General features: G+C 46.3%; 1 protein-coding gene across 3 annotated transcripts in view; it reads right to left on the reverse strand.

The window, feature by feature from the left end:
- Positions 1–1,774: 1,774 nt before the first annotated feature.
- Positions 1,775–13,911, reverse strand: part of Mcc (MCC regulator of WNT signaling pathway) — a 366,985-nt gene continuing 354,848 nt past the window's right edge. For all 3 annotated transcript variants that reach the window (XM_059246236.1, XM_059246233.1, XM_059246234.1), the window contains 2 exons: positions 3,879–4,001; positions 1,775–2,309 (listed from right to left, as the gene is read on the reverse strand). In XM_059246236.1, coding sequence (XP_059102219.1) covers positions 2,129–2,309; positions 3,879–4,001 — 304 coding nt within the window. In that variant the 3' untranslated portion in view covers positions 1,775–2,128. The remainder of the gene's footprint in view (positions 2,310–3,878; positions 4,002–13,911) is intronic.

Here is a 13,911-nt window from a genome sequence, read left to right on the forward strand (position 1 = left end):
ACATAATCAAAGGCCTGCTGCTTCAACCCTCAACAAAGATTGAAAATTAAAAGGAAAAGATTGTATGGCCCTTTCCCACTTATTTAAAAATGTGGCATTTTAGCTTGTCAAATGGTTTTCACAAGTCACCATATATTTATGTACTTAGAAACTCAGACTAAGGCCTGGTAGGATTGCTGCTTTGGGGTCTTTTTTGTGGAGGTACTGTGGACCTAGAAGCATAGGTTCTCTGATTTTACCTGGAGGGGGCAGAGCTCAGCAGGTGGACCACCATCTCTGCTTCAGTCTCACCTTCCATCTCAGCCTCCTGCACGCGCTGCTCACTGCATCTGCATGGACAGAGCAGACAGCCTAGCGATCATCTGTTACCTGGAATGTGGGGTCTCCTCAACCAGGACAGCCAGGCCCGTCCCAATTTGCTTGGGAGCAGACATTTCCTGCAGGTAGCTGAAAAACTGAAAGCTAACTTTATCTATTAAAGTCTTGGGGTGGTGGGGAGGCAACAGATGTTTCTATCCACTCATTTTCCTCATAACAAAATAGAACTTTACCCCAAAAGTGAACACTGAGAAAATGGATCACGAGGATTGACAAAAGGCTAAAAAGCCATCAACACTCAAGGGCAAGGCGTTGACTCAAACCAGTCATATTTTTGTTTCTGTTATCAGGGTGAGTAGAGCTTGGTACTGGTCTGAGAAAGAAAGACTGTTGAGCTTTGGGGGCTAACCATTGTAGGAGAAAGCCAGAGCATCTTTTCCTCATGCACAGAAGGCTGAAGAACTTTGCTTTCTAAAAGCAGACCCACCCATAGCCTGGAGTCTGCAGCATCACCATGGTCATAAGCACAGCATCCTTCCCCTAGTTAACCATGACAGTGGAGCATATTTCTCACAGCAGATGGAGAGTGTCTTGGGGGCCACAGGTGGAAAAAAAGCCAGGCTGTCCCTTAATTGTATCTATGAACAGCAGAAGGTAAGATGGTAAAAGCTACAGTAGAAAACATGACTGGGATGCCTCCCTAGAGGAGTTTAGGTACTGAGGTCATGCCTCCTGTCACCATTTTGCTTGAAATCACTGCCTCTGGAGGGAAAGACTAGGAAGCCTGTCAGCCATTGCCTCACCCAATCCCCTTCATGATGTTGAGGACTAAAGGTTCAATGGCACTCTATTTATAGGTGGGAACCATCTTGTACAACATTAAGGGTCTCCTCAGTGTCCAACAACGTAAAGCCTCTTGCCCTGAGAGAGAGAGGCAGGGTCCAGCTACATATGTGCTCAAGTGGCAAAGTTTTGATTCAGAATAGGAACTGTAGTGCCCTGGGGCTGGGAAAGAGCTAATACTGCTTTTTTCTGTCCTAGGAAAAAAACCCTGGTAAAACCTTGGCTTTACTACATATATCAAGAGTATTCTAAGTTTTACTCTTGCTGGACAGGGATTAAAACAGCTTCAACCCCTGCCTGTACAATAAAAATAGGAGATGTTTTTTATTTGTCCAGTACAGAACTGTCTACACATAGCCTTGATGATGCTCTGTTTGAAACTGCGGTGTGTCTGGGATGATCAGCGACACTGTGCCCTCCAGTGGTCTGTCACTCTCAACTAATCCCTCTATGTGACTGTATCTCAGGAATCTGGTACCTTAGGACCTGGAAGGCAGAGCCTTGCTGCGGTGGGCAACAAGGTGTTGGAAACACACAAAACACTGTCACTTTTCCCTTGGAGGAGGAAGGAAGAAATCCAGGTTTCAGAAGAATAGTCCAGTCTATGAAAAGCCAAAAAAAAAAGAAAAAAGAAAAAGACTTGGAAATCCGCATAAAACCAAGTGCCTGGATTCCCACCCACCGCTACACGGAACAAGTGAGAAGAGCATGAGAACTTGTGTGGTGAAAAGTGAAACAAGACATGGCTATGCACTTGGCTGGAGCCATTGTTGGCACCCCTCGTGGCCAGGCCTGGAGCAGCTGAAGCCCGTGCAGAGACAATCTGTGGTGCCATCATGGACTACTCGCGCCAAGGGTGGAGCCGTGACCTAGATGCAGTCTTCTCCTTGGACCCTTTCTCTGCAGAGGACTTTAGAGCTGCTGGAGTTCAGCCCCTTGGGGCAGAACCTTGGGGCCTGAGTGCCTGTTAAAGTGAAGTTTCGTTGGTATGTGGCCTGGAATTCTCTTCCTCCAGCAGAGCTATTCTTTGCTTGAGCATTCTCACTTGGGTCTCGTGTCGCTCCACCATAGCCATCATCTGGGATTCCAACTTCTTCAGCTTGTTTTGATGTTTCTTCTTTGCTTTCTCATAGGCAGCCACCAGGTTACTGTGTGGGAACAGAGGAAAGGGAGTAAAGACTCATCCTGAGGAGTGAGGGACGCCCTGTCCTTTGTGGCACTGGGGAGTGCCGCCCGCCTCTTCAGTAGGAATCCAAAGTCTACTGATGAGAAGCTGCACAGTACTAGGATTTTGGCTTAAGCATACTAATGCAGGCCCAGGCGGTATGCTGACGCCTAACTCAGTAGAGGTGTTAACCCAACAGCCCAAAGTGGCCACATCCAAAACAGGTAAGAATGAGGTTGCTGAATTCTAGAAAATCAAATACAGACACTAGGTATACTGGTTTTATGGCTGCTAGCTACAGGTGGCCAACTATAAGTTACATAAAGTATTCTCTCACCCAGGAGAGGGGCAGCTGCTTTGCTGTGCTTTGAACTGTAAGGAAATGCTGTCCCCTAAAGAAAATAGGCCTGTGAACTGGCCCTAGATCCATGCCCACTGGGCTAGAGACAAGCCCAGGTGTATCTACATATTCTCTCTGCTCCAAAATAGAACATAAGCTCCCTTCAGGTACACTATGTTGCCCTAGCTGGAGTTCCTAAAGTGTGGCTTGAGGACACACACATCCTTCTGGGATTCTGAAAACTTCGTTCAGGGAGTCTTACATTGATAGCAAAGCAGACTGTGAAATCCAGGTAACCTATTAAGCCAGGCAGTCTTACAAAATTGAAATGTGCCATTCTAATTACAATTTGGGAAACAGTGGTTTTCATAGACGTGTGATATCTACCAAGCTTGAATTTTTGTAAATGAATAAAAACCTAAAAGTCTGTTTCAGTTTTAGTTCTGGATATTGTAAGTATTAATAAATATCTTACAGGCACAAAGGTTCTGAAGTCCTCAATTTTTTACATAGAGGAAGATCATGTACTGCAAATGTTTTGAGACTCTTAACTTGGAGTCTAGAGTACCCTGAAATGTCCCACTGGGTGAGGAGTTGCTCTGATGGTTGACTGCTGATTGGAAACACTGCCTCACACACAGATTGGTTTTTTGTTGTTCGTGACTTCTCAGAACCTTTATTATGGGAAACGTCAAAGAGAAACCACAATAGACTTCATTTTCCTAAGCCCATCTAATCTGAAATGGTGTGCATCTTGGATTTCCTGGGTTTCTAGTCAGCTGTATGGCAGACTCTAGACTCTGTACTCCAAAAGACATGGGGAAAGATCTCTCTGTGTTACTCACTTCCCAGGAGACAGGGAAGGATCTCCCTGTGTTACTCACTTCCCAAGAGACAGGGAAGGATCTCCCTGTGTTACTCACTTCCCAGGAGACAGGGAAGGATCTCCCTGTGTTACTCACTTCCCAGGAGACAGGGAAGGATCTCCCTGTGTTACTCACTTCCCAGGAGACAGGGAAGGATCTCCCTGTGTTACTCACTTCCCAGGAGATAGGGAAGGATCTCCCTGTGTTACTCACTTCCCAGGAGACAGGGAAGGATCTTCCTGTGTTACTCACTTCCCAGGAGACAGGGAAGGATCTCCCTGTGTCAATCACTTCCCAGGAGACAGATCCTCTCATGCCCAGCCTCTGGGCTGCACAGGAACTTTACCTGTTGGCCCGTTTTAGGTCATTAACAAACTCTGCTGACTGCTGGTGTCTGATCTCACTGCTTTTGGTGAGTCTTTCCAAGGCGCTGACCAGCTCTTGAACTCTGGCCTTGAGTTTCTTCTCCCTGTGTCAAAGAGAGGCAGCAGTAGCCATCAGCATGTGCTGGTGGGAAGGAGGCAGGGTAGCTGGCCAAGGGTCAGGGTCCAGAGCACAGAAAGGTAAGCTAAGTAGTGAGCTGAGGAACACAGCTCGGCTCTGCTCGGCCAGAATGAGCATTTCTCAACACTGCATTCTCAAAGACTGACCGATCCTGCTTCTTCAGTGAGCCTTAGAGATCTTCAGTGTATGCCCCACGGAAGAAGACAGGAGTTGGTGCTACTGACAGATATCCTTCAGTCATGACCACAAACTCTCATTGCCCACGTGTCTAAGCAACAGCTCCCAGTTCCATGCCTAGATTACCTAGTTCTTACTCATTAACAGACCATACAGAAACAAAAAATGGTGGTATTGGAGAAAGGAATCGAAATGACATTTGTTTCATCGTAAAAGTCCTCATTTCTCAGTAAAGTACTTCAATTTCATTTGCACTCCGATTGGACTCCACGCGCTCTTTACTACTGTGATGGTTCATGCTAGCTGAGAGAGGAAGCAGGCAGGGTGTCTTCCAGAGTCCCGGCAGGTACTGATATATTGTGCTTCCCTGATGCCACGTAGATAGATAGGGTCGCTGTCATAGTGGACTTGGCAGTACATTGTGTACCTCGCTTCACTGAGTTGGTTCCCTGTACCAGCACCTGAGCACTATGCCTCATTGGTAACTTGAGGGCTGCCTGAGTCACAACTACTGTTCTTCAAGCTTCTTGAGCATTTAGGGTGTAGAAAAAGGAAATACTCTAAAAAGGGCTTCGTGGGAAGACTACAAATCACCCTAATGAATCTGTGCCTGCTGGCGGTAGTAGTGTCCAAAATACTAGCAGAAGATGCACACATCCCTTTGACTACGCAAACTGATTTCTAGAAACACCTTAAATACTTGAGCGTTACACCCCAAGGTGTATCGGTTGAAGCTGGAATCATTTCGGCTTACATTACAATAATGAAGGATAGACAGACTGGCAAGTTGGTTCAGTGGGTAAAAGCACTTGCCACCAAACCGAGCCTGAGTTCCATCTGAGAATCCACAGAGTGGAAGGGAAGAACTGACCCTGGAGTTGTCTTCTGACCACTGCAACCTACTGTGGTGTGCACACACGGAGATCAGGGGAGTGTCTGAATTCATCAGGATCTGTCCCTGCTACTGAAATGCCTGTTGATAAATCTGCCTAAATACAGATCAGCAGGAACTGACATGGAAGGATAGAACATTGTTTGATAAGAACAACTAGAAATGGGTTGTATTATGATGATATACCAAAAAACCAACCACAGATTTAGCAGTGGTTGGGGAAGGGGTTAGCAGAAGGCTTTGCTATTTCACTCATTTTTGCATTGTTTGAGCATTTTTGTATGGCATGTGAGCAAGCACATTGCAGAACCCAGGCTGGACAGGGTTTTCTGGTCTCACTCAATGCTGAATGGCTTCAGAGATGCTTAGAATGCTTGAAAATGGGGGAGGGTCAAGAAACCAAGGTGGCTACACCCACTGCCACCTCAGGGTGGGGGAGATTACTTCCTGTGTGGCTCTGACCTCTATCTTCCCTTCCTGATCCCTCTAGTATCTAATCATTTACATTTCAGCTATCAGGGCAACGTGACCTCTCTGGACTGGTGACTGGAGGAAGTAACTCCACACAAAACCCCAGGGGAGAAAGCCCAGCAAGCAGCCTGTGCTATGGGGACTCATTCTTCACTAGGTCCTTCCACTTGGCCTTAGCTACAGGATAGCTGGCCACAAGGCAGGCAGGAATGAGGGTACACATCTCCCCCTGCTGGGGAACACGTTCATCCTGAGCACTAGCAGTCACTGAGAAACCTGGTGAAGCTGTGTTTCCTACTGGAATCAAAGAGTGGTAGCATTCCCTGCTGGAAGAGAGAGGCTCCCTCTGTCCCTAACCCTTCCAAGCAGCCCCCCTCCAGCTGAGGCAGGGTCAGGAGAGTAGGATGGGTGGGTGCTCCTTCACCCATCCTTCGTTGACTAAAAAGGTACTTACATTTTGTTTTGATTTCTTCCCTTATAAAAGTTTTCTTGTGTCTGTGTATACATGTGGTGTGGTGTGAGTACAGAGGTCACAAAGCTGATTAATTGTACAAAAGGGGAAGAACAACTTGTGAAGAAAACTAAAAATCGAATCATCAATTCAAAGACACAACAAAAATCTTCTACAGAGATACCATCGCTAGCTCCATCTTTTCCTACCTGCCACCAACGAAGGGACTTCCCTCCCTAGCAAGTGGGTTCTCACAGACCCAGGAGAGTTTATGGACCTAACAGACCACCCAAACAAACAAAGATGCTCTCAGACCTGTGATCCCCAGCTAGGGGTGATATGGAGTGTTGCCAGCTCTGGGAGCTCAAAACTGTCCCTCTAGGGCCACTTAAGTTTATATACAAGGGAAAGAAGTATAGACACCAGGAAACTATGTCACTTATTTGAAGATGCAAAAATAGGCCACACCTCTAATGTGGGTTCTTCTGGCTGTGTTGAGAGGGACAGACCTATAATAAGACTCAGGGCATACAATAAGACTCAGGGCATACATAGATCAGTGGACAGGATCCCAACAATTCTGTGCTGAAGTAACACCACATATCTAGTGTGGAAGCCCAGAGATGCCATGCAAGTGTAAGATGGATATTGGAATTTGAAACTTCAATAATAATAAAGTTAGATGTCTCAATTTTAAAAACTCTGACGACATGCCAAAAAATTGCTATATTGAGTTAAATATGACTGACTATCACTATTATAGTTAAGGGAACAATGTTAGGAATCAAACCCTGAACTACACTCTATGCTATTAAAATTAATTTCACATGTTTTGCATTTTAATGTGGAATCGAGGAAATTCCAAATGATACATGTGGCTTTGTAGCTCAGATGGTGGTAGAAAGAGAATTATGGGGACATAAGAAGGGAAGGGATCCCTAACCTGGTTGGTTGAAGCCTCTAGTTGGTGAATCATCATAACTGAGCTTGACGCTTCTCTAATCCCTTGTGCAGGCTGAGTGGCTTTGTTTTACTCTATCCGTTTGTAATCCTAAAATATCTGGAAATAAAATATCTGTAATCCTAAAATATCTGGAGTCACCCTATACTCTCACTTATCAGAGAAAGAGATGGGAGTGGAGCAACCTTTTAAATCACAACTCGAGAGGTTACTGAGGTACCCACACCTGGGTAAGTCTAGTTTGCTGCTGTTCTACCTTGGGGAGCACATACCAAATTGACTACGTCTTTTTTTCTGGATGCATGTGTAGTTAGGAGAACTAACCTTCATGCATAAAATATCTTTAGTAAAATCTCAAACTCTGCTGCGTACTAACCAGTCCTGAATTCCTTTCTGGGTCAAAGCCATGAATCTGGGCCTGGCCTGAGTTGAGGTCCCTCAGAAATTAAGGGAACTTCTCAGGCTGTTTTCCCACTCACAGGATGACTTGGAAAATCTAAGAACCCATTTGCCTATCCCAGCCATTTTGAAATCTCAACCATCAATGTCATGTTCCTTCTGGTTTCCAACTTAATGTGCTTGGCTGACAGAAAGGGAAGAATTTATGTGGTTTCTGTACATAAAACTGTATGCCAATACAAGCATTTTCTTTGGCTTCACACAAGAGAAAATTAAATATAAATTACTCCCTCAGTACAAATGCATTCACCGTGTTCTGGGGATTGCCTGGGATTGCACAATCGCTTGTTATTTTGTTTGCTGTGACTACCACCAGGTAAAAACAGAATAACTCTGTGGAATAGGACTTGAAGACCAACCATCCAGTTCAGGTTTCAGTTATGGGTCTTCCCACACCAGTATTTAGCACCCTAACCAAAAAAACGGGCTATATACGGTCATAAAAGGTGGTATCTTATCACACAGTAAGTGGTGGTTTGGTGTGTGTTGTCACAGTTCTCAGCAGCGGAGTACCCACAAAGCATTCAAGAGATGGGACTCTCGGGGTACTAAGGAAAGCCAAGTCAGCTGGACTATAAGATGGGGGAGGGGCTGATAAGCAGGCCCCTGAGGTTAAGACTTGACCATGGACTGGCTACCAGAATCTCAGCTCTGTGCACAAGCAAGAGAAATGAGTGCCTTCTAAGAAGGGCAGTAGAAGTAGTTTGTGATTCAGTTAAATCTCAGGCCAGCATGTATCCAGCAGGCCATATAGCTACTCACAAGAACTGAATTCAGACCAAACAGCAGGGAGTCACAGCCATGTACCTACAGGCTGGGATTCCTCCAGGGGAGGAGGGGGACTGTCTACTCATGGAATTCCTGTCTTCCTCACCTTCTAAGTACTCCAGTCCCAGTCAGCCTTCCACTCCACAGAAAAACCTTGCAAAGCAAGGTACAGTAGTCATTGTCCTTATCGTACTGTACTTTGAGCCTCTTGGTTATTGATCAATGCAGTGTCCCAGGGACCTGCATCTTTTTTTACTGTTTTTCTTCTAAACTCCACTTCTGAATATTGGTAATTACTTAGGACTTCGGTTGGACTAGATTTTATCTCTTACCCTTTCTTTAGGTTTGTCCACTGTCATTTACTTTCCTTACAACTATATGGCCAAATCTTGATCTCCAGGCCTTTCCTTGTATCGCTCAGCCTGACACCTCCCACTTAACAGCATCATTAGCTTAATTTCTAGAGAAGAACTTTGGAAATTCTACACAAAGCCACGCTTTTCATGTTGACCAATGGCCACACCATTATTGACCATGCGTAGAGGCATAGCCAGGCCCTCTCTTCCATCACCATCCACCTACATTCATCATCAAGCTGTCTCCCAAGTCTTGACTTCATGCCACTTCTTCAGGGCCACACTGCTATCCTTTCACACCTAGATAAGCATGGCAGCCTGCCGAGCAGCTGCTCTGCTTCTACCCTAATCCCACCCCCCCCACCCCCCCACCCACCCCCCCGCCCCAATCTGGCTTTCACCCAGCAGCCAGGTCTCTTTTTCAGTGTGGAAAATCAGGTCAGAATGCTTCCCTCTGGCGCTTTCTACTTTCACTTAGAAGGATGTATGTGGGCTCTGCTCTATGATGTCCTTTCAACCCTCTGCTGGTTCTTCAGCTTAAATATCACCTCTCGGACCACCATCAACAGTGGACAAATGGCCCCAAGTTAGGACATCACAGCGTTTTGCCTTTTCCTTCATGTGATCCACTACCAGCTAGAAGTACCATGGCTTGGCCAGATCCCTTCACTCTTTTTTTTTTCTCCTTCATGTCCACCATCTTACTCTCCTAACTGCTTGCATTTAGACTGTCCAGGCAACAGATAACAGCTATCTCTAAGTCCTTTTCCAGGATAAAGTCAGTTCTCACAACGGCCTTCGCCATCAGCATTACTATTGTGTTCACTGTACAAATGCGAAATCCGAGGCGCAGTCAAGACACTTACTTGCCCACAGCCAGGTGCTGCTGCCCTGATGGCTGGGTTCACACCCTGAGATCTTCCAGCAGGGCCTGGGTGCTTAAGGCTGAAGAGTCCTGTGACTCATGAAGAGGAGAAGTAGAATGTGCAATAAACAAGGACTCTGGTTGGGAGCCAGGCTTCTGTGTCCCCAGAGAACAAGGTTCTACAGCTGTTCTGTCTGAGCTTAGCTGGAGTTCCCAGGAGTTATAGCAGAAGGAGAATGGCAGCCAGTGCTTTGGCCCAGATTCTCGGAGGAACGTGCTTTTCGAGTTCAAGAAATGAACTTGGCACTGCCATGGGCACACTGCTCCTCTATCCCTGACTGACATGTACCAGGGTGCTCCTCACCACTCTGCCTCTATGCTGTTTCAGGTGAGGCTGCCAACTTTGGGCTTTTGAAACACTGGACAATGACAAAGGAAATCTCAAGGACTCCAGGAACACCCACTTCAAAACCCTTGGTGGGGCGTCAGCCTTTACCTCCCCTCTAGACACCCCGGCTTTGGACCTCAGCAATTTATTTCCATGATAATGAACCCACAGGCCCACTTTGTATTTCATTAACATCCTGCAGATCCATGTTGCATTTACAGAATGTTTGGGCACTGCTCCTAGTGCTTGATTGCTACTATAAATCAGCTGAATGTGAAGAATCGGCTAGTGGAAGTTTTTTTTTTAAATAGCGTCTTTCAAAGTAATGGTCCTACTAACAAAACGATGAAAACGCTGTTGCTGTTGGCTCAGGGGAGCTTCTGTTGGAAAGCTCCGCACCCAGATTGGCCACTTTTCTCTTCATCCATCCCTCTATGTCTGTGGCTTAGAACAGTATGCATGCATAGCTTTTGAAACAAATGATGTCATTTTCTCCCTCTTGGCCAACAGGTGTGTTGATGACTTTGCAACTGAGACACCGAATTTTAAGAGTCTTGCTGACAGCCAAGTGCTGCAAGGACCCTGATGGGCAGTTGGTACCACTGAGGGCTCAGGGAAGAAATGCAGGGTGATGACTGAGTGATACAAGTCTCTGGAGGTTGAGTAGGATTCTAAACTGGGTTGAGAAGCGTTTGAAACATGAGCTGGGAGGTTACTTGAGATTGAGTGATGACCTTGACTGCTGTGACTCATCACCTTGTCCTGGGGATATATCACTGTCACTGCACCTTCGTCAGAAGTGAACATAAAGGTACCTTGGTGACAGGACACATGATGAAAAGGACAAATGGCTCATCATAGACACTTGAGTTTTGAGTCACTGGGGCAGGGGCAATTGGTAAGAAAGCAAAGCATGTGGAGGAGAATGAAAGAGACTTTAAGGGAAGACACAGTATGACTTTCAAGTTGTGATTGTAGATCATTAGGAGAGGAAATGTGAGTGGGGGTGTGGCTGTGAATATTTTGTCACTGTGGGGGTATTCAGCTGTCTAAGATTAGGACCTGTGTTCAGTCAGCCCCTACATACTGCCTGCAGCAGCCAGTGGTACAGCCACAGGAGGCTATAGTGTGTGCGCATTCCTTGCTTCCCAGTGTGGAGGAAGAACATCTTTCTTCCTTTGAATTAATATAACCTCATCAGTATAGGGTGCCACTCACAGGTCTGAGCTGAGTAAGTTTGCCTCCCAACAGCATTTAACTTGCCCCCAGGTTTGACAGACAGATGTATGATCATAGGAGATCAGAGGTTCCCATCTTCCCAGACCAGTACATGTGGTGGAGGGAGAGTCTTCCGAATGAAACACAGGAGTGGGTCGGCACACCTCTGATGGGTGATGTCATTCTGTATGCTGTGAAAATGTGTTGCTCTGATTGGTTGATACATAAAGCTGTTCAGCCAATGGTGAGGCAGAATAAGGTTAGGCGGGACATTCTAACTGTAGAGATAAGAGAGAAAAAAAGAGAGAGCACAGAAGATGCTGCCAGCCACCACCAGAAGCAGCAAGACGTGAAGGTACCGGTAAGCCACGAGCCATGTGGCGAAGTATAGATTTACGGAAATGGGTTAATTTAAGATGTAAGAGATAGCTAGTGAGAAGCCTGAGGCATTGGGCCATACAGTTCGTAATTAATATAAGCCTCTGTGTGTTCATTGGGTCTGAGTGGCTGCGGGACCGCAGGACCACAGGAGCCGGGCAGGACCAGGAAAACATTCAGCTACACACCTCTGTACAAAACTGACTCTGTCTTCTTGTGTGCAGTGAGGCGCTCTCACAAAGGCACATAGCATTTCCCCAGTCTTACTGGGAGACCTCGGAGATCACTCAACTTTGCTGTACCAGTCCTGCTCTCAATCACATGGGGCCCCTGCTTCAGCCCCCATGACTGTGATGGAGATGAAGGGGGTTACTCTGCTCATCTGTGCTCAGGTCTAGAAGGCAGCCTCAACACATCTACACGTAGGAAGCCATCCCTGAAAATTCCCTTCTTGTGGCTTCCATCTTCCAATTCATTTGGTAGAAAGATAACTCTGCCAAATTTTACTGGGGCCTGCTGGATCCTAGTAAGAGAGGGATTTCAGACAGACACATGTTTATAGTCCACAGTAAAAAGTAAAGTCACTCTGGTTAGAAAGCATCTCTCCTGTACATGCCTAGCCATCCAGGGGGGATTTCAGAGCCATACCAGAAGCAATACAGCAAGCACAGTAGATGTTCGTAGAAATAGAGGGCACGAAACCAGACCAGATGGGAGTCATATAAGAAACATGGGACCGACTGTGGGGCTGGAGAGATGGCTCAGAGATTAAGAGTACTGGCGGCTCTTCCTAGAGGTCCTGAGTTCAATTCCCAGCAACCACATGGTGGCTCAAAACCATCTATAGTGGCATCTGAGGCCCTCTTCTGGCATGCAGGCATACATGCAGGTAAAATAAACAAACAAACAAACAACTAATAAAATAAAAAGAAATGTGGGGCTGCACTGAGTTCTTGTTTTATACCCCAAAAGAAGATAAAAAGCCATGCCAAGAGGCTCAGTGGTAAAAGCCTACCAGAAATCAAAGCTGGGTGGGAACAGGGCAGTAAGACAGATGGAGTAGCTGGTGGTGGATACCAGTCTTGGAATGGCTGGCTCTCCCAAAGAAGGGACTGTTAATACTCTGATCCACCCCCTTGAAATCCCGCCCCTCAGCACCACCCTGAGTCCTGATGTAAAAGCCTCTTCTTAAGGAAAAACTCCACCCCTTCTCTCTCTCCAGCTTTCCTCTCAGGAGGTACGCACTCTCTAACCCCCTCTCTCTTCTTCCCTCTCCTTTCTGTCTTTTCCTGTCTCTCTCTTTATCTCTCATTATAATAAACCATTTCCACGGGGATGCAGCCTCTGGGTTGTGAATGTCCACCCGCCACCGCCCACACCATGCAGCATGTCAGCATGGTCCCCTGCATGAGTGGGATACCCTGGCCCAGCCAGCTGGGGGTTTCCCATGTGTGCACAATTCATAACAGGGACCAGTGCTCTTCCTGCCACACTTACCCCCATTGTTCTGCTCTGCAGGGAGCATGGCCCACAGTGCTCTTCTAAACTCCAAGAAAACACTGGCAATACAGGCCCCCGACCTATGCCGCTCAGCCTGCTACTGACCAGATGGACACCTTCTGAAAAGGTGTTTGTTTCCACTCCACTTTTAAAATTAGAAACATCCCCTAACCTCGGTCTTCCAGTGTCTGGACTATTCTCCCTTATGAAATGATGATTCCCATTTCAAAGCTGTATTTACGGTCTAATTATGTTATTTTCTTTTATCCTCTGGCTTCTCTGGTTCTTTCTTGGCTCCATCTATCTGGCTCTTGATTAGAAATCCATGCTAACCAACTTAAGGCTGGTTATTGGAAATCCATCGTGACGGGGGATAAATGAAATCTCTTTATGTTTAGTCAGCACAACGTGCATCCTACTGGTGCCAGCAAAAGCCTCTGGGGCTTGGGGAATTTGAAAAATGTACGAGCCCAATTTACAGATACTATCTATAAGACTCCCCCACTGGACCCAGAGAGCGGATTTTCATCCTAGTCTCTGGCATAAGGAAGTTATTGCATTTGTTCAGGCATTTCTCCCAAGCTGTGCTGGTCTTCTGCCCCAGGCAGAGTAATCACAAAGTAGCAACATCCCAAGAGGTATTTGCAAAGTAAATGCAGGGCCATTCCAACTTGGAAAGAAAGACTGAGAGACTGAGCAAACCAGGAAGGTAGAAAAGGACCCATAAGGCCAATTTCAGTCAACTAGGGGTCCATAGTAGGAAACACACAGGAGGATCAGCGTGGGATCAAGTTAGCTGAGAGTGCACTGTCGTGACGTCCCACATCAAATCCCTAGAAGTAATAGGGAAGCATTTTGTAAAACTCCCTAAGCGTTTTAAAAAGCAACTAATGTTCCTGTGTACCAGAAGCCAGGAGTGACCAGGAAACGTGAAAGGCAGACTATTTTCTTCTTCCTAAAAGAGGAAACCTCAACTGAAAATGCAGAGAAG

This window comes from Peromyscus eremicus, chromosome 19 (genome assembly GCF_949786415.1).
Source record: "Peromyscus eremicus chromosome 19, PerEre_H2_v1, whole genome shotgun sequence".
Taxonomy (NCBI): Eukaryota; Metazoa; Chordata; class Mammalia; order Rodentia; family Cricetidae; genus Peromyscus; species Peromyscus eremicus.